Source organism: Triticum aestivum, chromosome 4D, assembly GCF_018294505.1.
Source record: "Triticum aestivum cultivar Chinese Spring chromosome 4D, IWGSC CS RefSeq v2.1, whole genome shotgun sequence".
NCBI lineage: Eukaryota > Viridiplantae > Streptophyta > Magnoliopsida > Poales > Poaceae > Triticum > Triticum aestivum.
Genome location: NC_057805.1, coordinates 123,755,343 through 123,783,128, shown reverse-complemented (window position 1 = coordinate 123,783,128; position 27,786 = coordinate 123,755,343). Strand labels below are relative to the sequence as shown.

The 27,786-nt window shown below is 44.1% G+C and overlaps 2 protein-coding genes, 2 non-coding genes and 1 pseudogene across 4 annotated transcripts; 3 read left to right on the top strand and 2 right to left on the bottom strand.

Annotated features, from left to right (window-relative positions):
* Positions 1–2,324: 2,324 nt before the first annotated feature.
* Positions 2,325–2,397, bottom strand: TRNAF-GAA (transfer RNA phenylalanine (anticodon GAA)). Its single transcript has one exon. It is a non-coding gene; the product is annotated as a tRNA-Phe (tRNA).
* Positions 2,398–2,818: 421 nt separating this feature from the next.
* TRNAS-GGA (transfer RNA serine (anticodon GGA)) lies at positions 2,819–2,905 on the bottom strand. The gene has a single exon. It is a non-coding gene; the product is annotated as a tRNA-Ser (tRNA).
* Positions 2,906–13,452: 10,547 nt separating this feature from the next.
* Positions 13,453–13,863, top strand: LOC123096778 (NADH-ubiquinone oxidoreductase chain 3-like). The gene has a single exon (XM_044518563.1). The coding sequence runs from the start codon at positions 13,501–13,503 to the stop codon at positions 13,855–13,857; it is 357 nt and encodes a 118-aa protein (XP_044374498.1). The 5' UTR covers positions 13,453–13,500; the 3' UTR covers positions 13,858–13,863.
* A 38-nt stretch (positions 13,864–13,901) lies between these two features.
* LOC123096777 (ribosomal protein S12, mitochondrial-like) lies at positions 13,902–14,399 on the top strand. The gene has a single exon (XM_044518562.1). The coding sequence runs from the start codon at positions 13,902–13,904 to the stop codon at positions 14,277–14,279; it is 378 nt and encodes a 125-aa protein (XP_044374497.1). The 3' UTR covers positions 14,280–14,399.
* Positions 14,400–14,898: 499 nt separating this feature from the next.
* LOC123096767 (uncharacterized) lies at positions 14,899–27,405 on the top strand (annotated as a pseudogene).
* Positions 27,406–27,786: the final 381 nt, after the last annotated feature.

Below are 27,786 nucleotides of genomic sequence, written 5' to 3'. Positions count from 1 at the left end.
GACTCATTGATTTCAGATTCCGCTTTGAAGAAGAGATTCTTGTTCAATATGGTTGTTTTTGGCTGAGTGTTGAAGAAGCTACGAGTTTGCAAACAAGAAGGTAGAAAGCGGAAGTATGATCAAGACAAAGTGGTAAGGATTGGGTTGACCTTGCCTTAAGCCTCCCGAGTAGCCCTTCAGTTCCCAGGTAGTGTAGAAAAAGAGGACAGTTCCCAGGTGGTGTAGAAAAAGAAGAAGCCATTGGACTACCTTCTCAGGAAAACCAGTGGCAGATCACTTGAAAACAATCACAGCGAACCCTCCCTCAAACGATCTACTTTGAATCACGAATTAGCGTATGAAAAGCGGCGATCTTTCTCTATTTCTTCCTCTTCCACCAAAACAAACAAGTTGTTTTCGGGTGCATGCTTCCCCTTCTCAGTCTCTTTCGCACTGTTTGTTCACTCTGATCTTAGCCCTCATCCCTGGATGTCAGTAGCTGTTTCTTCTTCGACGAGCTCGACTCAGATATATCTTCCGCCCGGGTGGCACAAGCAAAGAGAGATTGCGCTCTCTTTTCCGAGAGATTCTTTCCAAACTTGTCAAGTAGATGACTGGCTGGATAGCGAGTACTACTTTATTCGCGGTACTAACCTCCCCTCAAGTCCCAGGAAGAGAGAAAGGATACCATATTACAAGTAGGTGGTTGCTTAGAGCTTATGGGTAAGAATGCCACCCGCCTTACACACACTCGGATGAAATCATCCTACGTAAGAAGACAAAAGGGATAAGAAGAAAGCTTCGGGTCTAATGGAGCAGCTTGATCGCTAGCTTCGACCTCCCCATTTCTACTTACTTTACTATGGATCAAGCATTATTACAGGAATCTCGGGCGAACCAGAAGGGACATTGTTCGAGCTTTAGTTAAGCGACTCATAAGAGGATCAATGGGCCTTCCCTTCTCCCTCCGTATGGATACAAAGATGGACATATTAGCAGCTTAACGTATCTCACGACTATCTTGGCTCATACTACCACCTCCAATAATCCCTTTGGTTGAGGCATCGAATGGCGAACCCCGACCAAAGGGAGTGCATTCCTTTTCATTCGATTTCAAGTAGATACCAAACTTGAACTACGTCTTTAACTGATTGTATTAGAAGCTGCCCTATCAAGAACCACCCTGTAGAAGCATCTCAACCACCTCACTCGAATAATCATATAAAAAGAGAAAACATAGTCCATCTATAAGAAGAGGCGTCTACTCCTCCATTCTCTCGCTAAGGCATTGGTTTCAAAGTGCATTTCAGATCAATAAGCTTAGAGTTGGGCTGTTTCTTGTATCTGATGGAGCATGAGGTTGGTTCAGCCCTCAAGTGGTGTAATAGCGGCTTTCGTACCAACAATCTTTTCCTTTCGCCAGAGGGAAATAATTCATTTAGAGTTTTTTATACGAGCTACACATGACCTTTATTTATCTATCCAGATGGGAGAGATTAAGGGAAACATTGCTTTTCATATTCTATTATAGGTCATCGCTGGGAGTAAGGAATCTAGTTAGTTAGATGCTTAACCCAATCCACCAACTCGTGCGTGCATTTTATTCTTTGTTTGGTTTTCGGGACCCCACGTACTAGTGATGGTGGAAAAAAGTGAAGTGAGGCTACTGCAGTCACAGCCCTCTCAGCACCTCTATCAATCGATGATTCAGCATCGCAAGAGTCATGTTTTAGCTGCCCTTCATAACGTCCCGCTGCCCAATACAAGGCCAAAAGCAGATCACCTCTTACTTAGTGCCAATTCTTTCAAAACTAGCTTAGCTTTTCACTCGTGCGTAGGTTCCAGAGGCATCTTCCATTCATTTCAATTTAGGTCTGGAATTCCAATAAGAAAATGGGATAAGGTCAAGAAGTATCAGGTTTTATCTTTCTTTTTTTGTATAGGTACCGGTACGATTAGGAAGCATTTCCAACTCAGCTCTACCGTCATAGGTATGCCGAGTTGTTTATTATGCTCCAGTATCTCTCGGGCTATAGCCATCCTATCCGAGAGGTTTCTCTCATTAAATCTTTTTACATATGCTAACTGTCTAAACAAAACAACCCCCAAAACGCTAAAAATCAGACAAAGGAGAAAACAAAAGGGATAGGGATGGGCGGTTACGGTATGCGTGAGAACTTCCGATAAATTGGTACAAGTAGCTCCCATCGGAAAATGCCATCTTTTTCAGCTCTGCTCCCGAAAAGAGAAAGGAAAGGAGACTGATCTTGACGTCGGCGTTGGTTTTTCCAACGAAAAACAAGAACATTCTTTCCCGAAAAGGCATTCATTCATTGTTCGTTCTGTGCCAGGAACCAGATTTGAACTGGTGACACGAGGATTTTCAATCCTCTGCTCTACCAACTGAGCTATCCTGACTATTTATTGTGCATCATCCTAGTAGAGTACTTGTATCTATGTCAATTAAAGGGACTAAAAAATAAAAAAGTATTCTCAAATTGGACTTAGTAAATATCAGGATAATGATATGGATTGTGAATGACTTACTTAATAATAGGGATTACTTGCCTATACTATAATATGTTCATTTGCATGAATGGGATAAGATCCAAAGAAGTCAGTTCGGATCCGTTTGTGAAAGAGTAGAATAAGAAAGATAGTGAATCTTGTTTGAACCATTAATGAAAAATAGAGGTTAGTACAATAGTTAGGAAGTAAAATGGGCTTTTTATTGGGGATAGAGGGACTTGACTTGAACCCTCACGATTTAGAAAGTCGACGGATTTTCCTCTTACTAGAAATTTCATTGTGGTCGGTAACATTGGTGAATTAACAGAAACGGAAAGAGAGGGATTCGAACCCTCGGTAAACAAAAGCCTACATAGCAGTTCCAATGCTACGCCTTGAACCACTCGGCCATCTCTCCTACATAATCTTATTATTGACCAGAAACTGAGTGAATAGCGAGTTTTCGTATCACTAAAGTACAGGTACAACCGATCACAGGTTCCATAGGGAGTTTGACTTCCTTTCCAATTTCATATTTCTCAACAACAACTTCTCTCATCCCCACGGATCTATTCAAAATTCTGGAATCGTCCCATGTTTCTATTTCGATTGTATGGCGTGGCGTATACACGTTATGCAAACAGAACGTATGGTTACTTTACTCTATTTTCTCATGGCTTGTTAAACCTTTCTTTTTTCTTTTTGGATCATAACCAAAAACCGATGCCTTACCACTTGGCTATACTCCAAACGGGGGGAAGGCTCGAGAAAACGAGTTGGGATATAGATTTTTCAGAAGGAAGAGTTAGTTACCCTCGGTCTTCCTTCTTTCCCGGGAATCAAGGAAGTAGTAGTGGGACAGTCCTTTATTTCCCCCTTTAGACCAACTACAACAAGCTCGCTCCTTAGGTTAGCTCTCTGCTCTACCTATTTGTTTGCAATGCCTTGCTTATCAAAATAGGCCTTTCTGTAACCTGACCTTACGCTGAAAAACTGCACTTGTTGGCTCTGCGTCCACTGAAACTTATGAAAAAGAAATGTTATTCTATCGATATCTTCAAGAGTTCCCTAACCCCTTGACTGAGAGTGCTATGATGGGCTATTGAAGTTCGTCCCTGCGGCACGGTGGGGCAGTGCAAATCCTTTCATTATTGAAGTTCCGCCCTGACACTCCCATTATTGGCTTCCTTCCCTGGGGACCGCTCGGGCGAAGGCAGAGCATGGAACTATCGTAGGGGCATCCTTCCTAGGTGGAAAAGACGTGTGTAACTAAAACCAGGAGGAGAAATCCATTTTCAAATGGTGACAGAAAGAAAGGAATCACGAAATAGAAGAAAAAGTGCACTGTGCTGGCAAATGTGGAGAATAGCCATCCATCTTTCATCAATGAAATTGTTCCGTATGGGTAGCAAATACACATATCAGAAGAGCCAACCCGAAAGCACTTGCTTCAAAGAAGCAGCAGTTACCAAGAAATTCCTGTTTCAAGTCAGTATATCTCGATAGAACCAATTCCAATCCAGGTAGTGTGAACAGAGGATGTGGAAGTTCTGTTTCCTTGCCTTGTCAAGCATTTCATCTGACACTCTATCTATACTATAGCTAGATCAATTCCTATTCTTTCTTCCAGGCGACTTTACTTCAAAGAATTTTTCCTTCTTATCTTGACTCGATCTCACGAAATTGGATTGATTGGCACACCGCGCATCTGGCATTCGCTTCTCCTATCTATCTCTTCCAACTAAGCTGATCACTTGAAAATATGAAATCCTGCAAGCAATCATTCCAGAGCCAACTACAAAGATACCTGGTCTTCAACTCTGTTCACTGGAGGAAAGACAAGAAAGTAAACAATTGGCTCTACCGGAACAGAGGAATTGGCTCGCTCCTTCGCTCACTGGGTAAGCATAGAATGCACACCAGTCTGGTATCAAAGCGTATCTACTTGAAAGGAGACTACTTGAACAGATGAAATGGAAGGAAGAAATGAAAGTTCGATCTACCAACGTAGAGTCCGCCCCACCCAGGAAGAAGAAATTTGCTACTTTGGCTCATCAGTTGGTAAGTCTGTCTATGAAGTTCAGTGCCCAGAAAAGAGAAAAAAAGACCAAAACAAGCTTTTTCAAGCTCTACAAGTCCTATATATATAGTGTTCCACTAGATAGCCGTGTTAAACTAGTCCAGTCTTGCCGAGTGGCCTTATCTTCTGGTTACCTGGTCCGGTACTTTTACTTCGAGAGTGAGTTAGTAAACAGGATCAACTTTATGATCCATTTTGAGAAATTGCAATCACAGAATCAGAACGAGTGGGTCTAGAGTCCATCCTCACACAGTTGAAATGCTGCTTCTCCCTTCTCCTTTCCGAAAGAAAGTGGATCTCATAGCCTCTGAGAATTCGAAAAGTAGGTCTCAGTCTCATTTTCAGATGCAATTTTCCACCGGAAAGAGAATCCCATATTCTTTAAGCCAAGCCGCCAATCCTAGGGTCAATGCGGAACAGGAAACCATTGCTATTTGAGCAGTTAGAGAATCGAAATTCCACTCATTTAGAAATCGATCGGCGAATGCCAGAGGAAGGATAAGGGGAGCCTACACCAACGTAGTCTTAGCCCTAGAACACATGGAGCTTGGAGCACTGATAATAAGTCTGTCTGATTTTCAAGGAGTTTATGAACAATCACCACATCCATATTGAGGAGAAAGCTCACTCAGGCTACTGAACTTGTAAATACAGTTGCGCTCATGATAGGGATTCCGTTAAGCTGCTAATATGTCCATCTTTGTATCCATATGGAGGGAGAAGGGAAGGCCCATTGATCCTCTTATGAGTCGCTTAACTAAAGCTCGAACGGGTCCCTTCTGGTTCGCCCGAGATTCCTGTAATAATGCTTGATCCATAGTAACGTAAGTAGAAATGGGGAGGTCGAAGCTAGCGATCAAGCTGCTCCATTAGACCCGAAGCTTTCTTCTTATCCCTTTTGTCTTCTTACGTAGGATGATTTCATTCGAGTGTGTGTAAGGCGGGTGGCATTCTTAGCCATAAGCTCTAAGCAACCACCTACTTGTAATATGGTATCCTTTCTCTCTTCCTGGGACTTGAGGGGAGGTTAGTACCGCGAATAAAGTAGTACTCGCTATCCAGCCAGTCATCTACTTGACAAGTTTGGAAAGAATCTCTCGGAAAAGAGAGCGCAATCTCTCTTTGCTTGTGCCACCCGGGCGGAAGATATATCTGAGTCGAGCTCGTCGAAGAAGAAACAGCTACTGACATCCAGGGATGAGGGCTCAGATCAGAGTGAACAAACAGTGCGAAAGATACTGAGAAGGGGAAGCATGCGCCCGAAAACAACTTGTTTGTTTTGGTGGAAGAGGAAGAAATAGAGAAAGATCGCCGCTTTTCATACGCTAATTCGTGATTCAAAGTAGATCGTTTGAGGGAGGGTTCGCTGTGATTGTTTTCAAGTGATCTGCCACTGGTTTTCCTGAGAAGGTAGTCCAATGGCTTCTTCTTTTTCTACACCACCTGGGAACTGTCTTCTTTTTCTACACTACCTGGGAACTGAAGGGCTACTCGGGAGGCTTAAGGCAAGGTCAACCCAATCCTTACCACTTTGTCTTGATCATACTTCCGCTTTCTACCTTCTTGTTTGCAAACTCGTAGCTTCTTCAACACTCAGCCAAAAACAACCATATTGAACAAGAATCTCTTCTTCAAAGCGGAATCTGAAATCAATGAGTCCTGATCTACACCCTTAGACGTCGATGCACTTACTCCTTACTCTATTTGGACTTTATGGCTAATGACTTACTTGAAAGATTCGTGCAGGTACATATACAACTGACTATACTACTAATAATAATAGTGACTCTGGTTCAACTTCTTACTTTTCTTGATCGTACTTGTACTAAATTAGAGTTGATTGAATAAGGAAGGCTGACACGCTTCTCGGTTGTGGAGTCAGTCCTCGGTGGTGGTGCCTTCTTCTTTTTCTTAGAATAGAGACACATACATATTGACTTGTTGACTTGATTTGAGAATATACTTCATTTACTTTCTTTCATCGTTGACAGAAACTGAACTCAAGACAGACCTTCCAGCTTGATCTTATTGATGGATCATTCACTCAATCAAAACATTGACGCACGCGCCTTCTTTCTAGGTAATTGAATAGCAAAGTGACGGTCTCATCAGCGGCTTGGGAGTGAATGTGGAAGCTTAACACTAGCAACGGGCAGAACAGTTGGTAAAGGAGATCATTGGCACTATGGCGCATGTATGTTGAGTTCTTGAAGCATTGCCGATATCAATATATATTTCTTTGCATGGGACAGTAGCCTTTTCTGCTTCTTTGCATGGGTGCGTAGGTAGAGTAGCCTTTTCTGCGGCGGAACAAGCTAAGAAGTGCAGGCGGCTCTGGTTTCGAATGGTACTTACTCGTCTTGTGACTAAGTAAAATAGAATATTGTTGCTTTTCAAGTGGTTAGGTCACCAAGGCCCGGGCGGCTCGCTACATTATGTAGTTCGTTCACTCCTTTCTAAATCACTCGTCAGGAATGGGCTCGTCTCGTGGCCTCTTCATTGAGCTCTTTCACATGGAGAAAACGTATCATAGGTTGCCCATGCTGAGCGTGACTTTCTCCCCTCTTTCTTTCAGCCTGACCCAATTTCCCATAGTTTGTTTTTCAATTCAAGAGATTGTAGGAAAAATAGTGATAGTTAGCATTTTAGCTTCTCCCCAGTCGGGGTTTCGACAAGGAATACCATTTGGATAAGGCATTACGCTGCGTATCTTTTGCGAAAGCAGCCTCATTTCGCCCAAGTGAAATATAGCAAAATGTGAGGTTGTAGATCTACTAAACCGACCCCATTCATTATCGTAGGAACTTTTGTGGATCCAATACCAGACCCTCTTGTTTGTTCAATCGCAATCTCACTACATCGAAATAGTAAAAAAGGTGTCACCTCACTCAGTTCGAGGGATGGATGGCGCTTTCTTGTGTGTATCGACATGTCACATTACTTGGTATCTCCTCGCTTTCAAGTCTTGATGATGTTTTAGTAGCTTCGGGTAGGTAGATGTAGACTGGTACCTTTGATGTTTGAACTTATTTGCGATTTTGCTTTTAGCAGAGCTTCCGGGTATAACAAGATCTTCCCTTTGAATAGTTTTTCAGACCGTTAAGTTGTCAATCTTTCCAATGATGAGGCTCCAAAGTTTATTACATTTCCTGGTCTGCCGAGGACAGCACTAGATTGATTGCTTACCGACTTTCCTTCAAATACCAACCCATCTTTTTATCAAAAGCATGGAAACTATCTAATCGAAGATAGAATTCACGCCTGTGAAAAGTAAGCAATTTCATCATTTTCCTTCGCAACACATCTCACTCAATTGTAGAGATACCGAACAGTTTGAGTGATCGATCGACCTTGTCGCACGATGAGCCCATTCTCTCTCTTCCATCCCGCCTTCTGAACCGAACCCTGGAGAAAGACTTCTTGAACAGAATAGAGCAGCAATTCTAGAAACTTCCATTTTCCATTGATCTGGGCGTTGCTATTAAAAGTGGGTCTACCCGCCCCGGCGTGACTCACACTTGACCAACCACTTATATCTAAGAAAATACTTAGGTAGGGTCAATCTCCCTTCGGGGTTTATGCGTCCTAGTCCGAACCATTGGATCGATCAGAAGAAGAAAGGCAAAGGAATTGAAAGGTAGAGTAAGAAGCATCGCCCAGCAGAGTGATTGAGGGAGTCTTCCCCAGCCCAATGGTCTTCTTTTTGTTTTTCACTCTCCTATTTGGATTTTGGAAGAGTTCTACTACTGTTTCAGTAGTTCTAAGACCCTTCCTTCACTTTTCAAGTCCTTGCTATCCCTCTCGCTCTACCCGTCCAGAGGGAGCCCTAGTTTCAGCATAATAGCCTCGTTTTGAAGTGCTCGCTTCATATGGACGTACGTCGAACAAAGGAATCTTATCGGCATACCCACCTGCTGGGCGTGGTTCACTTGACCGACCAACCGACCCAATAGTAGGAGTAGGCGGCTGGCTTCTTATGTGAAGAGAACGGATGGAGAAACAGATGCGCGAAAGAACTAGTCCCTTGGAAAGCTTCGTTTTCCTAACCCAACCTAAGCATAATGAGCTGGTTATTTGAGTATCGAAGCTGTCGAGTGTTCCATTCTTTCGTATGTAGACCCCAGCGAAGAAGGAGAATCATAAATGGAACTAGTCGAACACGCATAAGATACCGGTTTTAGGCATAACCCCGGGTTAAATAAAGTAGTAAAGGAGCCCAATCTAGCTAAAGAGGGGCTTCTCCGCCACCATAACCAACTAGCTACGTAGATGAATTATCCTTGCGTTCAGCTATCAAACCCATCCACTAGAGCTTGAACCCATGCTTGCTCAAACCATCTATTTTCTCTTCTAACGAGCATGGCTTCCCTGTCACCTACACTAGAGACGTCTCAACAGTTTAGTTTATTCATAAGCCTAGTACACAAGGAGGGTTTTAGCACGCACTAGCTGTACTGTAGTATGATCTGGTATCAGCTGTTGTCTCTCCTTGCTATTATAGTTTAGTATAGGTCGCCTCAAACTCAAACAAAAACAGGTGCACAGTTCTACTGCGTCTTATCGAATAGTGCTTTTGAGTCAAAGTGCAATCACCATTTCATGTACACCATCTTTGTCAATATCTGCAATTACCTGTAGAAAGAATGTGAAAAACAACTCAAGGTCATTTACAGAACGAACAGCAAAATATAAGCAAAAGGATACAAAAGGTTCACTTACTGGGGTGGACAAGATGTGAGCATAGATGCTCACGTAATCTTCCGCTTTCTCATGTTCTTGTTCTGTCCAGTCCTCATCTCCCCACATGGATTCATCAACATAGTCATCATAATCATAATTGTACTCATCAGGCTGTTCTTTTGCATCCCGAAACAAATCAAATGATGTATCAGCGTCATCCTCTAGAGGCTCGCTATTTTCAACAGTGGCTGCTCCTGAACGAGCTGCTCATGCTCAGGCGGCAGCTCGTTAAGATCAAAGTCGTGGTTGTTCATCATGGAGACCTGGACCCCTGCAGGTGCCGTTTTCCCCGCTGCCAGGCTCCCACCAGAGAGAGATCCAATTTCCGTTTTTGTAGAGCAAGCTGGAAGCATAGACCCATACCTTGTACTCTCATTCTTTCGTTTTAGCTAGCCATAATGGTATGTGCTTTGAAAGGTAGTTCTTTTTACTAGAAAGTACTTACAGAGGGCACTGAGGTGCAGCCTCGAGCTAGGCGAGATTCTCTATTGTTGCTTCTTATTAGCCAGATCCCGCACCAGGTTTTCCAGGCGGAACAGTTCCGGGATCTTATGAATCTGCGACCAGACGTGAATCTGGTTCAGAACCACAGATCGCGGATTAGCCATCCCGTCGTAAGGCTTCTTTACACGCCATGGTTGCGGAACAGCCACGACCCTTCTTCCATGAGCTTCTGCCAGTCGCCAAGGCAGAAAACTGGAACAACAAACAGGTTGTCCTCCACCGCCCGGAACGTCACACCTTGTGCCATGTTCCAAGCGAACTGCATCGTTGAGAAAAAGGATTGGCTACTGAAGGGATGCGGCATGGCCACTTTCGCAAGGGCCATCCACCGACCCTTCTAGTATCGGTTTTGAGTATTGGCTACTACTATACTAGCTACTCACCTATCGGTCTAATGAGCATACTTGGAGAAAGGAGAACTTCCCGCCTATAATGTTGGGTTGGCAACCTACCCATTCGTTGAAGTACTTCCTTCATACGGCCCAAAGAAAGGCGGCTAAGCCGTCTTAGTTCGTGAACAATGACCCAGGTACATAAACAGGTGCATAAAAAGGAAATCAAGTTTGGGAAATGGTACCTGGCTAGTATTTATGCCGAAATCTAGTGGCATTATTGACTATTACTATAGTCAAGAAGTAAAGAGTAAAGGCTTTGGCCATTGGCAACGCTTACCTAACTTCTCACTTAAATGTTTACTCGCGTTACTGGTATTCAATAAAAGAAGGAAACCATGGTACCTACCTCCCTCCCTTACTTGGTAATCTAAGAACCCTTCAGGGGGGGGAGCAAGAGATCTTCCATACCAACATTTTGTTCGCCACCCCTGCTTCCTCCTCCACTTGAGCTTGTGCAGCAAATCTACTTTATGCTTAGGCCAGGTCCTGCAAGTAAAGAGAAGTAAATATTGGAAACATGGGTATCTAGTTTATTTTATTCAACGGCTGAGTAATTGAAATTCCTTGCTTCTTCAAGCAGGAGATCCCGAGTACCGGGTGTCGTCAGACTCCCATTCTATTACCTTTGTGCCAAGAGCACGTTAAGCTGCCTGGGCTGTTCCGCTACCGGCGTGTAAAGAAGCTCCACCTAACGGCTAAACCAATGAATTTCTCTCCTTAAAGGAATCTACTTCCCTGACTGTCAACTACTCGCTTCTTCACCGGTATCACACCCGCGCCAGACTGAACAGCAGAGTTAGAACCCAACCAAATATGATTCTTGTATTATCTTACCGAAATTCGGATCCATTTGGCTCCAAAGGAGCAAGCGCGGGAGTTCTAATAGGACTTTGAGACTAGAAAAATCCTTCGAGCTGCTGAGAACAGAGAGAAGTAGTTGCAGAGAGGTTTGATAGGGTTAGGCAGATGCCCCATTATTCGTAAACAAGAAGAAATCCAGATTAGTTTGATGGAGCTGTGGCTTAGCACAAGCATGGTGTCAATGTGGTTCCTCTCGACTAAACACTTAAATAATTGGATCCAGTAGGGTTCAATAGAGGTATGGTATCGGCAACCTTTTAGGGAGCGAGATTCTTTGGAATAAGATAGCTGCCCAGAGCTTGCGACGTACCTACCCCCTGGGCGTAGATAGAATTAGGTAAGATAAAAATCAATTGGAAAGTCCTAATTAGACCAATTCAATTCCGTCTGCTAGAATAAGAAAAAAGTGCTTCCGAATTTCTCTCATCCTTTATAATGAGAATTTATCTTTGTTCAGTAATAACTTAATCTTGCAATAAAACACTCTTGCTTGGAAGGTATGGTAAAGGTAAACTGTTTCTATTTTTTGATATAAAAAAGAGAGTGCTAAAGGAGTCATTCAGAAGTGAGTGAAGGGGCAAAGCTCATTTCTTTCATTCAGGAATGGACACTGCACCAGAATGAAATGTGGGAATATCGGGATTGGCAGATTTTTTATATTGAAATAAAAAAACTCAACATGACTAGTGAATTCAAATTAGAGATACTTGCGGATTTCTTCAAATTGTTGTAGTGTAGTATTGTGGTTTTTCAGTAAAGACCCCGACCTATAAATATTCACAGCCCGGCTCATACGGGCGGACAATATTCACCCAGAGCCCCGTTGCGACCGCAATGCTGTTCTTGAAGGACCTTACCTTAGAGCAAAAAAAAGGGAATAGAAGTTAGGAAGACTACTGACGTAGGGCGGCGGGTGAGCTCAACCTCGAACCAAACAAGCAACGGATTGAGCAACTAGCGCGAAAGCCGTTGCGCGTTAGCGCATCCGTTTTCTTGCTCCATCATTATTAGTTTCTATTCTCTCCCTGCACGAACCTCGGTCCAATCAATTTGTTTGGAATTGGGGTTAGGACCGGTTAGAACTCCCATTTCCCGATCGGAGGTTTGAGCTGCTGTGGCAAGCTTTTTTCCGAATAGTGGGTATGGGGAACCCACCGTACCAACACGATTGGCTGGTGTTGCTGATACCGGACCCGTTATAACCCCGATTGGAAGGGCAGGCCAGTCTGAGGCTCTGGGGATGCGAGGCCATTGAAAGTGAGTATCCCATATTCTATGACGGAGATAGAGCATTAATTGCAGTTTTCACCCCACCTTAACGACCGAGCGAGGGATGAAATCCTTCGACGACTAGGGAGGCGTCACCCGAGGCCGATTCCAGTGGATCACTATAGAATCTTCTAGAAGCAGGTTCTCCGGGCACTATGGTAGGACGTGGATCGATCATGACGAGAATTGACTTCTCCGTCATGTAATTGTTTAGAAGAGTCACGGTCCTGTTCCCCGCCGGGCTTTTTCCCTTCTCGACTAGACGAAGGAGATATTCATTCCATTCAGGCAGGTGAGGAAGGGCGGCGTCGGCTTGACCCTGTCTTCTCTCTTGGTCGAGTCGGAGGCTAAGTTTCTCATTCAGTGGTGAGGTGTTCATAGAAAGCAAGGCCTCGCCCAACGAGTGGCGGATTTGGTTTGGATGGGGTCTCGCTTGGACGCTGGGGAGATCCATAGATCTGGATAGAGTCTTTCTCGCTCAGTAAAGAAGAGTACGCGCGCTACGGCTTACGCAGTGGATCTTCGGGCAACCAACCCGGCACATCCAATTCCGATCAACAACTTGGAGGTATGGCTGAGTGGCTTAAGGCATTGGTTTGCTAAATCGACATACAAGAAGATTGTATCATGGGTTCGAATCCCATTTCCTCCGGCACGGAAGTAGAACGGGCGGGCGAAATTACGTGAGAGAAAGAACCTTAGATTGATGGAGTCCGCCGTCGGATAGAATAGCTGCTTCGTGACTAGGAGCGGAGCGCCCCTTTCTTGTTCTTGGTGGCGTCTATAGCGAAGAAGACCTTCCCGAACGAGGGACGTCCAGTCCCTGGCCGGCTCTCGGTTCTTGAGCAAGCTCCTCCACTGCAGGTAGGATGCTCATAGATGAAGAAAAGAGACTTTAGGCAAGTGGTTCTGGTAGCTCAGCTGGTTAGAGCAAAACAAGCAACGGATTGAGCAACTAGCGCGAAAGCCGTTGCGCGTTAGCGCATCCGTTTTCTTGCTGGACTGCAAATCCTTTTTTTCTTGTTTCAGTGGGAAGAGCAAGGGGCATTGCCCTTGAAATCCTTCAGTGGTTCGAATCCACATCTGAGCGTCTTTTTTTCAGTATGCCACTCCGTGAGCAAGGAGCACCGCGAGGAGAGCGAGAGAACGAAGTGGGCTTTGGTGATGTCGGAATTTGCACCTATTTGTATCTATTTAGTGATCAGTCCGCTAGTTTCTTTGATTCCACTCGGTGTTCCTTTTCCATTTGCTTCCAATAGTTCGACCTATCCAGAAAAATTGTCGGCCTACGAATGTGGTTCCGATCCCTCCGGTGATGCCAGAAGTTGTTTCGATATACGATTTTATCTGGTTCCTATTTTATTTATTATCCCTGATCCGGAAGTCACCTTTTCTTTTCCTTGGGCAGTACCTCCTAACAAGATTGATCTGTTTGGATCTTGGTCCATGATGGCCTTTTTATTGATTTTGACGATTGGATCTCTCTATGAATGGAAAAGGGGTGCTTCGGATCGGGAGTAACCACTTTTGAAAGGGCAAAGGGGGGAAGGACATAGGAAAGAGGGATGCCTACAAAAAATCAATTGATTCGTCATGGTAGAGAACAAAAACGGTGCACGGACCGTACTCGAGCTTCGGATCAATGTCCCCAGAAGCAAGGAGTATGCCTGCGTGTTTCGACGAGAACACCGAAAAAACCTAATTCAGCTCTACGTAAGATAGCAAAAGTACAGTTGAGCAATCGACATGATATATTTGCTCACATTCCAGGCGAAGGTCATAATTCGCAGGAACATTCTATAGTCTTAGTCAGAGGAGGTAGAGTGAAAGATTCGCCAGGTGTGAAATCCCATCGTATTCGAGGAGTCAAGGATTTGCTGGGAATTCTGGATCGTAGAAAGGGAAGATCTAAATATGGTGCAGAAAGACCTAAATCGAAATGAATGGAAGATGCCTCTGGAACTTTTTGGTTCTTTTTTGGGGGCGATATGGAAGCAACTAGCTCCCTTTCCCTTATTACGTTACCATTTCTCTCCGCTATTCTTCGCAAATTTCATTGAGAGGAATCAACAAAGAAAAGAAATCTTCTCCGGGTGACAGGGCCGCCCCGGCAGCGTGGCTTCTCTGCCGAGCAGGAAGCCACAAAAAGCATTGTGCTCTTGTAACTAATCTTTTAGTAGGCTAAGTTGCTGAATTCTGAAATCACTACAGGCACAGTGCAGGAAATTGTGGTCCTAAAAACAATGTGTCCCCATGATCATTTTACATCACGATATCTTTTTCTTCCTCATTCTTATTTTGGTTTTCGTATCACGGATGTTGGTTCGCGCTTTATGGCATTTCAACGAGCAAACTAATCCAATCCCACAAAGGATTGTTCATGGAACTACTATCGAAATTATTCGTACCATATTTCCAAGTGTCATTCTTTTGTTCATTGCTATACCATCGTTTGGTCTTGCGTTGCCTGTACTAATAATGGCATTTGTTGTCTTATTCGGAGTTCAAGGAATAGCCTTTCATCTTTGGAATGAGAATGTCGCGGATCTCAATGTTATCGTCATGACCAATGCTCCTAACGAGGGTGACTTTCCCATAGACCAACCTCCCGTTGGCGGACTACCAGACCTCCAGCAGGAAATGGCGCACGCCGCCCATCCCGAAGACATTATTGCGGAGTTGACTTCCAAGGTTGAAATAATATTTCACGAAGTAGGCACTCCTCTTCCTTTAGAGGAGGGTGAATCTGCGCGATCATTCACTGAAAATCATATATTGTGGAATAGTGAGGGAGGAGATACTCTTCAACAAATCTTCTCAGATTATACGGAAGCCGGGGACGCAAGCGAATTCGTCGCAATAGCCACCAATCTGGCAAAGCGGTTTCGCCACGCCGAGCTCGGTGAACCAGATTCTCCTGACCCCGATGCGCCTGCGGAAGAGCAGGAGGCTCATTCCACGGGATCCCCTGAAAGCACAAAAGCAAATGATGGGGCGAACGAGGCAGGCCCGTCTTCTTCGAGGAAGCGTAAAAGGTGGGATGATGATTCGAGGTCCGAAGATGACGATTCGGGGGGACCCGGGGAATCTCCAGATCCTGTGGAAATCGTTTACGAAGGGGATGCACAAGGTACAACTGGGAGGGGAATTAGGTTGGCCGCCAACTTCGCCTGCCTTTCTATCTGAGTTCTTCCCTCTTGATGCTTTCGAACGACTCCTAAATTTCACAAAATCCTTTTTTTTCTTTCTTATTTGAAATCCAAATCGAAATGCCTCAACTTGATAAATTAACTTATTTCTCACAATTTTTCTGGTTATGTCTTCTCCTCTTTACTTTTTATATTCTCTTATTTAATAATAATAATGGAATACTTGGAATTAGTAGAATTCTCAAACTACGGAACCAACTGCTTTCGCGCCGGGGGGGGCGAGATCCAGAGCAAGGACCCTAAGAATCTGGAAGATATCTCGAGAAAAGGTTTTAGCACCGGTCTCTCATATATGTACTCAAGTTTATCCGAAGTATCCCAATGGTGTAAGACCGTCGACTATTTGGGAAAAAGGAGGAAAATCACTCTGATCTCTGATTTCGGAGAAATAAGTGGCTCACGAGGAATGGAGAGACAGATTCTCTATTTGATCTCGAAGTCCTCATATAACACTTCTTCCAGTCGGATCACTTGTTGGAAAAACATAATGCTCACACATGTTCCACACGGGCAAGGAAGCATAATATCATGAAAGCCGTATGATAATCTTTCTATAGGTTCCCCGAAGAGAATGGTCTCATCACAAAAACACTTTCTATATGTTCTGTTATTTCGAGATTCGAAGAAGTAAGCAAGTTTTTCATATAGTTGTTTTTGTGTAGTGATCTCTGTTCATGGAGATCACGAGGCCACTGATACCCGAAGTGGTTAGGTGGGATAGAAGAGAGGGAAAGCGGGCTTCTATCACATAGTTTCTCTTTCAGGGTACATAGGACGGCCCTCTCGTCATTACCTTTTGTGCTTACCCGTAGCTAGCTGTGCCTGAAGTCATGGATGATGCTATTCCCACTGAGAGATGTGCTGCAAAATGGAAGCTGTGTTAGTCCTCGGCTAAAATCATCTTCCTTTATTAAAGACCATATATATCCATATGTAGGTAGAAGAGGGGATATAGTCGTTCAAAGCTAAGGTGAGTCTGTTCCAGCTAATTCCTCAGATTCCACTTTCCTGTCTGTCCATGTAAAAAGGAGTCCAGCCCACAAGGAGAGGGAATCCACAATAATATCTGTTTTAGATGCTTTCTACTATGTTTCATGTGATCAAAGAATAGTATCTTTAGACAGAACTAAAATAGCAGATGCAGATTCGAATGTTAAGGTTATTAAAGCTTAAAAGAAAAAGCAGTCATAGGTTAGGTGACTAAGAAAAGAATGTGGAAAGGGTCACGGATAGGATTGGTATATTAGTTTCAGCTATAACAGAGATTTCTCAGCATGTTTCTATCTGGTTGGTATCCGCTGGTACCATTCATTGTGAGTGCTTTTAGGGGTTGCTCAACTCTCGGCTATTTTCACCATCTAAATGATTGCATCTTCCCGTTCTCACAATTTCTCAAAGGTTATTGTATTGATACTATGGAATTTAGAGTTAAAAAACAATAGGGTTCAATTCGATTCATTTTGGAAACTCTAGCGGGGCCATCCCAAATTCCTCTCAGCTGTCATAATTGAATAAAAGGGATCGTATAGCTTTCCAATCTAGCAACATACATCTATGACCTAGGCATAACTGCCAACATCAGTATGCAGAAAGAATCTGTTTAGAACGGTTTAGAGTCGGAACCAAGGCAAGATATCCAGGATTCCGTATAGTAGAGGAACGAACACACTGGGCTTTCCCTTTCAAATAGACGACCTGGAGACAGATCAACACAGCCAATGCTTCTTTTAGACCTAGAACCCGGACCAGAACATGGAAATGGTTACAAGGCATCGAACGGCACTTGTCCTATCATACCTTCTCTTGTGGCTTTAGACTGTGTATATACTTGACCTTGCCAAGCAGAAGAAGCAGAAGCCCTATTGGAATCCGAGTCAGGGTCATTGTTGTTACAGTTTCCCCTTTTGGTAAAGGTTGGGTTGAAGGGATTGGGATTGGCTTATCGAGATGTGTGTGTATCTCATATCGTTCTAGTGACTCCGCTTTCCTGACCAGGGAACTGCTATCTCAAGGATAGTCAAGTCCCGGATTCGAAAGTTGACATGATACGCTTGATTGGTCTGGCATCGCCGGTTTCGCAGGATCACTTATGCTATTTCGAGAACAAAGCCTGGCCCATGGGGAAGAAGTAGTAGCCAATGCCGAAACTACTTGCTTGCTTTTCCTTTCCGACGCCAATGCCAACAAGTGCTTTCCTGACTCGAGAACGAGTACATACGCTTTCTCCGATGCTTGCTCTTGTTACGAGCTTCTACCCGACCGATTAGCCCAGAGCACTAATACGCTTTCTTTCCTCGAACAAGTACCTTTCCTTCGAACGAGAATGCCAACTGCTTCCTTCCAACAATCCAATACGAATACGAATGTGCGAATGACAGGCCATTCCCCGGAGTAGAGTAGAAATGAATTCATTCACATCTGCTAGAAACCAGAGCCTGAGCTATGAACCGATCTAAGAGCGGACAAGCAAGCCTATTCCTATTGTTTTGGGTGGCAGATTCCATATGTTATTTCTCATTGCGAATACAGATTCTTCTTGTACCGTAGTAGCTCGACTGCTTTCCTGACTTGACTCGATAACTGCTTTCGCTTCCCCAATCCCAGAGCATCCAAGAGATTCGTTTCCACACGCCTGATCCGCAATTCAATTCGTGCCGGTGCCGGCAAGAGATCCTGTTCCTATTGGGCAAGGGATTTGATAGCTAGAAAAACAAGCGGCGGATTCGATTCTTTTTGATAGCAGAACGGGATATTCCACTCTTTTAGATGCGCACCACACTTCATCAGTAGAAAAGCCCGGCGCCTGAAACCCAAGCTCAAAACCACCCTTCCTTTAGTTGGACCGGCATACATATCTTATCTCGTAAGAAACAGGGGAATATTGATTTCGAGTAAGCATCGTATCCTGATCCTGCTATTGATGTAGATTTAGCCACACCAGCACCTGAGCCCGCAACTGCTTCCTCTGTAATCGAGGAATATCCCGTCCCGGATTTTCCCTAAAGTATTATGGGATATCTATTATTATTGGCAATTTGTTTAGTTCATGCAGAAAGAGATGCGCCATAGTATCCCTCGGGCATGGGCCAACCACCAAGGCCAGGAACTAGAACAACTCGATACTTTCCACCATCCACAACCCTTGATTTCTCATATTTGTGCAACGGCTGTTCTGGCACTATTCTCCGATTTCCACCCATTGTTCACATTCTATATACCTTGCCCCCTCCTCCCAACTTCATCACACCCACCTTTTTAACATTGTTTTGAAACAAAGGAAACATGCAACTGCCCGTACTTTCCCACTTGTATAGCCCACCACTTAATTAATGCGCGACCTGATGCGGGTCATATTGGATGATCAGCGAACCTAATTATATTCACCTGTAGCCAATGACCAATACATAATCTCAGAATCCTCACCCAGCTCGGTTGATTGGATCTCCCTTTAATTCATATATGCTACTTCCGGTCCGGGCATAAGTGGAAACCCATTGATCTCGGGATCAGGACTCGAACTTAGAAGCTCTTCCTCTTTTAGCAACCGGATTGCTCCTCGCAATAAATATGGCTCAGGTGTTGGATCAATAGCTCCTGTTTAGGAAGGATGTCATGGGCCCCCAAGCATCCCCTTAAATATGGTGAATGAAGAGAATTGGACCAGTCCTTGAATAGGAATGATGGGTATCCTTGTCATAGGGCTATGTTTCTGTCAGAGTCAGTGGCACCCTTTAAAGTAGTCTGGCTGGATTGCTGCTGAATAGCTTGATGGGTCAGGGCAGATTGATAGGGAAAGAACCCTCGCCATCTGGAATCACTATCTTCCGTGGATGTTTTCCTTCTCCTTCTCTCATTTCTGTGATTGTATAAGCTAGATAGGCTTCTGTAGTTTCCGGGTTGCTGGGTTCCATTTTTCTTTGCCTGCTGCATATCTCACTCAATCCCTTGCTTTCAAGAATAGCATTTCCCTAGCGCTAGTTGTGGGTCAGAGTTGACAGATCAGAAGTAGAATACTTGACTTCTCTAAGATGCCAGGAGGGAACAGAACAGTCATGCAGAAGAGAGAAGCAGGTGAGGATGGGACCCGGAAATGCATTCGATTTTCTCGAGTGAAGTAGTTGAAAATGTACCACCCTTTACGGGATCTTCTCTGGTGCGCCAACCCTAGAATGTCATATTATGATGGCGCTGGAACTGGATCACTCCACTCCAGAGGCAGGTAAGCTTGCTCCTTGCACTGGCACTGGCTTGCTTCGCCCAGATAGGGCTTCTGTTGGTCTCTCTTTTTCACTATCACTGAAATCCACCTCCTCTTTAGAAAAATGAGAGCTGCTCTTTGGTAGTTTCGGTAGTCCCAAGTAAGCTATCGACTCTGGTGTCCAATCAGTTCTGAAGTCTGGCTTGTCATTGGAAAAGGTAGCAAAGAATATCGTATTAAGATGTCGGTAGTACAAAGCAAGCTACTTCGTCTGTTCACTCAATTGGCTCCCTAATCTTGCCTTTCAAAGAAAGGATAATGCGTAGGAGTGAAGCAGTTGACTACTGTGTCTTGAGGAGTTCTGTACCGTACCCTGTGTGTCCGATCGAGTTCTGCGGTCTACGGCTATATCCGACCAATTATCCAAGGCGCGGTCCACCTCTTTCTATGCTTCAATTTAGTGACGCGAGTAATGGTGGTGTTTGTTGTACTATAGGTACTGGGTTCGTTCTCTCGTTGTCAGTATGTATTGAACTACCACAATACAGGACTAGTGGGCCCCCCGTCTATCTATTAGCCGTCTATCTATTAGACCTATCGAGAAGTAGAAGTTCGTTGCATTCCCGGAGATGTAGAATCGAGTGTTTAGCTTACCGGGCATTGTGCTAAGTTTGCATCCGAATTGAAATCTGGCGCTACTACTCAAACACGAAAGCTAGGGAAGGGAATAGAAGGGCGGGTAGATCAATGTGATGATAGCACTACGCCAGGCACCGAAGACGAAAGCGAAACATCGTCGGTAACACTATACGTTGTAGTCTCGCATTATCCACTGGATCCACGGCTAACCATATATAATGCTCAATGCTATGCAAAAGCAATAAAGGGGAGATTGTCTTCTAACTAACTATATAAGTAATTTATATAACTAGATGATTCTCGTTCAAAAGATTCTTCCCATTATCATTATATAGAGAGGCGGAGGCGCGTAGCAATAAAAAAGCTTGCTTGTTGGGCTGATGAGGCTCGAGAAAGACTGTGAAGTGAAGATGTGCCATTACCGAAACCATTTCTTTGCTTTGGGCGAAGTTCCTTTATAGGGAGCTCACTTCCTTGCTTGGTTGGTTGGTTGAACTTGCTTTTTAGGTGCGGTGCGTGTGGGTCTAGTTTCATTTATGAGTGCTGCATATATTTCCGTTAGTAATGGTTTTGAGCTTGGGAAGAAGGGATATGGGTATGGCATCATCCCAGATTTGATCTAAGGCTAGTTCCATGTGTGCAACTACTATCTTATCTCAATATCAGGCTAAGGCTTGGCTAAGTGCTCTAGAGGTTTTCCTTATTGTCCTGGTTCTTACCTCAACAGGGCAGGGGAGATAGTTGGAAGTTGAATAGTCGTATCGTATCAGTTCAGAGAATCCCTGTTGAATGGCTTGGCTTTCAGTGCGAGTCTAGTTGACAGATTCCTAGGCTAGCTTCTCCTTATGTGCGGGTCTAGTCTACAGAACAGATGAAGACCCAGAACCGAGGAGAACAGAACGAATACCGATCTCAGAGCGGACAATCAATCCCAGTTCCTAGTTTCCTTCAAGCAATAGCCTGCCTGTTCCCGTTCTTCGTGTAGCAAACCTCCTATAGTGGATACGACTGAGAACGAGCTTGACTCCACTCACTGCAAAGGAACAACTGATTCTCCAATTCCGTGGTTTGTTTTCCTTTCATTCTACCTACCTTCTTTTCGCCGGAGGCATATTTGATACGTTATTTAACATTCCGAAGAAAGTGCAAACTTCCAGATCTGAAGGAATGGCAAGATCAGAGATCCATTTTACGCTGGGGCCTGGCCAATGGGGAATCAGTAGTACTGGACCTTTGCTTCAGAAATCCACTGTTGCTGAAGAGAAGAGAAGAGATTTCTAGCGCGCACTCCTATCCGAGTAGAAAGATAGCCTACACTCACTGTTGGCAATGGAAGAGACTAGACTCTTTCCACACTTAAGATCCCAAGGGACAAGACAGATCAGATCTTTCTCTTTAGCCGGTCTCGTGTTAGATCCTATGATTTGGTTAGTTAGCCTACGAGAACAAGTCACAAGTTTTTTGTTTGACTATGCATCCAGTTCGTTGCTATCTCTATCTTTATCTACATGGATATTAACACGCACTATTCTTGAGAGTCAAGACACCGTTTTGCTTTAAAGAGCAAAAAAAATCCCAGATAATTACTAATGCACCGTTGAGTACACAGATTCTTTTCCTGTTCGTACTAGAGTATAGTAAGGAAAAACTGCTTGACCGATTCAAGGTCAAGATAACTAGTGTGATTCCTACACTGGGAGAATCGTGGATATGTAGGGAATAGAGAAATGCCACCCGCCTAAGTAAAGAACTGTTACAAATAAAGAGCAAACTAATAAGGATAAGTAAGAAACAAGAGAAAAGAAACCATATTTGATACCGGAATATTCGGTTTGATAACCCGCAACTAATTCCCCCTCTGGGTAATCTTTCACATTCGGCCAAAGAAGAAATTCGAAAAACTAGAAAGCCTATAGGCTGACGCCAAAGATTCCATAAAAAAACCATATTTTGGCTGTGCTTCAACTATATCAACTGTACTTGAACTATTAGATAATCATAGTCGATAATAACATCACAGCTCCCACCGCTATTGAAAAACCTTACATGAAACCTTAGCTTCATACGGCTCCTCTATGATCAGAAAAAAGGACTGTTTCGGTATTATCCCCCAGGTTTATCAGTTGCAGGTGAATCCTGTGAAACATCTCTCTCGAGGCTAGTAACAACACTTGGAAATGAAAAATGAGCTTAGCGGCTGTACCGGGTCAGGACCATAAACACCACGAGCCGGTTAAGCAACAGAAGCTGTGGGCGAAAGCACACTCGTCATTCTCAGACCTGCGGTCGAGGTACGTGCGAACAAGTTCCCATTCTCTATGTTTCATGGCCTATCAATGAAAGTCGGTATCAGGCTGGCTCGCTTGGCGGGTCGTCTCCTTATATACCTAAATCCTCGTTTCACTCATCTGTAAAGGTCTACCCTTCGAAAGGTAGGTTGAGTTCCCCCGTATGTAGCCAGCCACACTCTACTCGCAGGTAAAATATTGGCGTAGACAACAGAGAATGTGCTAGGTAGGAAACCGAAGGAACTCTTACTATACGAGAATTTGCAATTCAATATGACAACCGATCAGAAGGGATTGGACGATCCCAATGCGTTGCCCTCCTTCGCAATACCGGAACTATCTGACCGAGCTCCATCAACACAGAAAGCGGAAGGGACAGCAGATACGGATAGACTGGATCCGGAAAGGGATTTCAGCCAGTCCTTGCCTATTGCTGGGCTGGTTGTTTTGTCACGGTCCGATTAGTAGAAGGTGAGTGAGTAAGACGAGGCCCCCGAAGCGTAATGTAGAGCTATACTGCTCTTGTTTTTCCTTCCGCCCTGCTTAGGAGAACTTTGTCTAGAACCCACTTTAGCTAGCTTTCAAGGATACCATTACAGATGAGTGAAGCGAGTATACCGTTTCCGGAGCTCCCGAGGTAGCGCGGTAGCGGAAGCCCTTTCTAGTTCAAGCAGTTCCAATTCCTATTCTGCTTCACCGCTTACACCACACTCTATTGGTTCGCCTTGTGGTGCCTTTCGATCAAGGTCTACTTTGGTTGATCCACTTTCTTCTACAGCGCGTTATCCGCATCGAAGTTAGCCAGGTTCCTACCGCTTCTTGATATTATGGATTTTGCAATCCCTGAACGCCAGTGCTTCTACAACCAACGGATACTATTTAACATAAATAATAAGTAGAAATGGACAAACGAGTGTGGCTACACAGAGTGAGGAAAAAAACATGGTGGTACCAGCATTGCGTATCACTCACTATGCTTTATGTAATATGGCTTAAGCAATGGTAAAATGGGAGTCCTGAGCAAAGCACATCTGATCGATATGAATGAAAGATACATCCGTCTTTTCTTCTCCTTCGAAGGTTAGGTATCCGCTCGTTAGTTCAGCGCCGCATAAATACTGACTTTAAAAGGGGCGACTCCCGCCTGTGCTTAAGTTGTTTCAAGCTTGTAAAGACTCGCGATCGAAAGATTGACCTGGTTTTCTTCAGCGGAAACTCTACCTAATGGTTCAGATTCCCCGGGTCCATGGGTCCATGGCCGCTTAGCTTAGACAGCCTTGTTAGAGACATGAATGCGGGGTTCGGTTTCCAATTGATTTGTATTCACCGGGACCTCCCCTTATTGGATTTTCTCCACTTTTCTAGTTGCTGTGGAAAGAATGTTGAGCAAATGAGTTTAAGGGGTGGTTTTCTGTTTACTTTTTTTCAGCCTACGTCGTCTCTCTTCCAGAACCTCACAATCATCAGTGTCTGAAGTTTCATGATGAATATTGGTTTCACATTTTATTGCTTACGTGAGGAAATATCAATTTGGAACTCGAATTTGTATTTGAGTTATGATGAGGAGTGAGGTAGATTCGCATTGTTGAAGAAAGCGAAGAAAAAGGATGCTGATATGGCTTGCTTGTGGCTCTTTCTTCTATTGGCTAGTCTCAGGCATGATAGTTTCCAATTTCTTTTGGAAAGCAAGTGCGGCTCAGTCATAAGTGTTAGTAATAGCATGAAGTAAGTTGTCGGTAGCCGGCATTAGGTAAAAGGAAAAGCTTCTCAAAAGCATCCAGAAATATCATAGAATGGTGATCGAGATCACCTTCACGGGAATCATCCTTTGCAAATTGGGGGAAGGGAACCAATCAAGTCACCAAGAAGTTCCCGAAACTTGGTTTAGTATTAAGGTTCTTCTCTTCCAGCGTTTAGTATTCAAGTTCTTCTCTTCCAGCCCCCTGGCCCCTCTCTGATAAGTCAAGTTTTCAAAACGAAAAGCAAATGACAAATCTGGTTCGATGGCTCTTCTCCACTACCCGCTTTACTACTTTCTATTTTTTCTTATGTATTAAGTTTCCCTTAATATATAATTTGATATTACTTTCGATTTGTATATTTTTATTCCTTTGTCGTTTTATATTATGCCTAATACCAATTTTCAATCTTTTTAGTTCGTGCTTCGTCGGCTCCTCCTTTCTGATCACTCTCCCGCCGGAGATTCAAGACCCCCAGGCTCTAGCTCATTTAGCAGGGCTAAACTTCTATCTGAGTCTTTACGAGCAGGATCCGGGATGGGTTACGTTCATTCAGAACGAGCTTAATCACAATACCCCCCTGGAAGACATACCTGGGCGGCTTAAGCTCTTCCTAATGGAAGAAAAGCTCTCTTCTATGCGACAAGATGTCATTCAGGAATTTGTGGCGCTTTATCAAAGAGTAGGGCCTTATCTACCGATCGAGCCCTACTTGGTCGATGAAGCGCTTCGTTCCTATCTGGACCATATTCACGCAACTGATTCTTTCACTGTTCTCCAAGCGTCTTATCAAGATCTGCGGGAGAATGAGGGAGGATCCGTTTTCTTTCGAAATGCTGTTTCCCACAACCGGGATCTCCTTGAGGCGGAAAGCTCCGCAAGGAGGTGCCTGGAAGTGGAACAGAGGATCCGGTGGGAAGAAATCCCCAAGAGCAAGGCAAGTCTCGAAAGAGCTGAGCACGAGCATGCTCTCGACTTGTTTAAGTCGGAGGATCTTAGAAGGGAATTAGAAAAAAAAAGAGCGGGGTAGCTCAGTAATTCTGATTCTTTTCTCTTCCAGCCCCCGGGCCCCTCTTTCTTTTCTCTTCCAGCCCCCCGGCCCCTCTTTGATAAGGAAAGTTTTCATTTCTCAAATAAAAAATGACAAATATGGTTCGATGGCTCTTCTCTACTAACCACAAGGATATTGGGACTCTCTATTTCATCTTCGGTGCCATTGCAGGAGTGATGGGCACATGCTTCTCCGTACTGATTCGTATGGAATTAGCCCGACCCGGCGATCAAATTCTTGGTGGGAATCATCAACTTTATAATGTTTTAATAACGGCTCATGCTTTTTTAATGATCTTTTTTATGGTTATGCCGGCGATGATAGGTGGATTTGGTAATTGGTTTGTTCCGATTCTGATAGGTGCACCTGACATGGCATTTCCACGATTAAATAATATATCATTCTGGTTGTTGCCACCAAGTCTCTTGCTCCTATTAAGCTCAGCCTTAGTAGAAGTGGGCAGCGGCACTGGGTGGACAGTCTATCCGCCCTTAAGTGGTATTACCAGCCATTCTGGAGGAGCAGTTGATTTAGCAATTTTTAGTCTTCATCTATCAGGTATTTCATCAATTTTAGGTTCTATCAATTTTATAACAACTATCTTCAACATGCGTGGACCTGGAATGACTATGCATAGATTACCACTTTTTGTGTGGTCCGTTCTAGTGACAGCATTCCTACTTTTATTATCACTTCCGGTACTGGCGGGGGCAATTACAATGTTATTAACCGATCGAAACTTTAATACAACCTTTTTTGATCCTGCAGGAGGGGGAGACCCAATATTATACCAGCATCTCTTTTGGTTCTTCGGTCATCCAGAGGTGTATATTCTCATTCTGCCTGGATTTGGTATTATTAGTCATATCGTATCGACCTTTTCAAGAAAACCGGTCTTCGGGTATCTAGGCATGGTTTATGCCATGATAAGTATAGGTGTTCTTGGATTTCTAGTTTGGGCTCATCATATGTTTACTGTGGGCTTAGACGTTGATACGCGTGCCTACTTCACCGCAGCTACCATGATCATAGCTGTGCCCACAGGAATCAAAATCTTTAGTTGGATCGCTACCATGTGGGGAGGTTCGATACAATACAAAACACCCATGTTATTTGCTGTAGGGTTCATCTTTTTGTTCACCATAGGAGGGCTCACTGGAATAGTTCTAGCAAACTCTGGGCTAGACATTGCTCTACATGATACTTATTATGTGGTTGCACATTTCCATTATGTACTTTCTATGGGAGCCGTTTTTGCTTTATTTGCTGGATTTTACTATTGGGTGGGTAAAATCTTTGGTCGGACATATCCTGAAACTTTAGGCCAAATCCATTTTTGGATCACTTTTTTCGGGGTTAATCTGACCTTCTTTCCCATGCATTTCTTAGGGCTTTCGGGTATGCCACGTCGCATTCCAGATTATCCAGATGCTTACGCCGGATGGAATGCTCTGAGCAGTTTCGGTTCTTATATATCCGTAGTTGGGATTCGTCGTTTCTTCGTAGTTGTCGCAATCACTTCAAGCAGTAACATCAAATCACAAACTACACGAAAGTTGTCCTTTTTGCGGGCTACCTGTATATCGGTCTTTTTTTTGGTCTTAGGGTATTCCTTTGCCCACAACGATTGCGGGTTTTTTGGTTTGTGGTTAGCCTGTTGCTTAGTCTTATTTTAAGTGTAGAATCGGCTGCGGCTCAGCCAATATCGGGGGACATCGTAATGGGTACTTCTGAACCATCTGTCAATCAGTCCCCCGCTACTTCTGAACCTTCTGTCAATCAGGCCCTTCCTTCTGTCAAACAGGCCCCGGGTACTTCTGAACCATCTGTCAATCAGTCCCCTGCTACTTCTGAACCTTCTGTCAATCAGGCCCTTCCTTCTGTCAAACAGGCCCTTCCTTCTGTCAAACAGGCCCCGGCAACTTCTGAACCTTCTGTCAATTAGGCCCTACCTTCAGACGTAGCTAAGGAAACTGGCAAAGGCTCGGGCTGCTGCTCGTCTCTTTTTGGATGCCTCTGTTCTTGTGGGTGCAAACACCTTTGCTTTTAGCTTGAGCGCCAGAATAACCCGGAACGAGGGATGGATGAAGCGGGAGACGGCCGATAAAAAAGGGCATACTTATTTTTAATGATGGGAAAAAGGCAGGCAAATATCCCATCTAATGGTGGGAGGGGCGCCGGGATCCCCTGGTACGGGATCCTCCCGTCATGATGGACTAAATGGATAAGTCGCAGTAATCTAAAATATTGGTTCGAACCCAATTCATGACTCGTTCAGAAGGACAGCATTCTCTCTAAGATCAAATGCAAAAAAGCAGGTAGGATA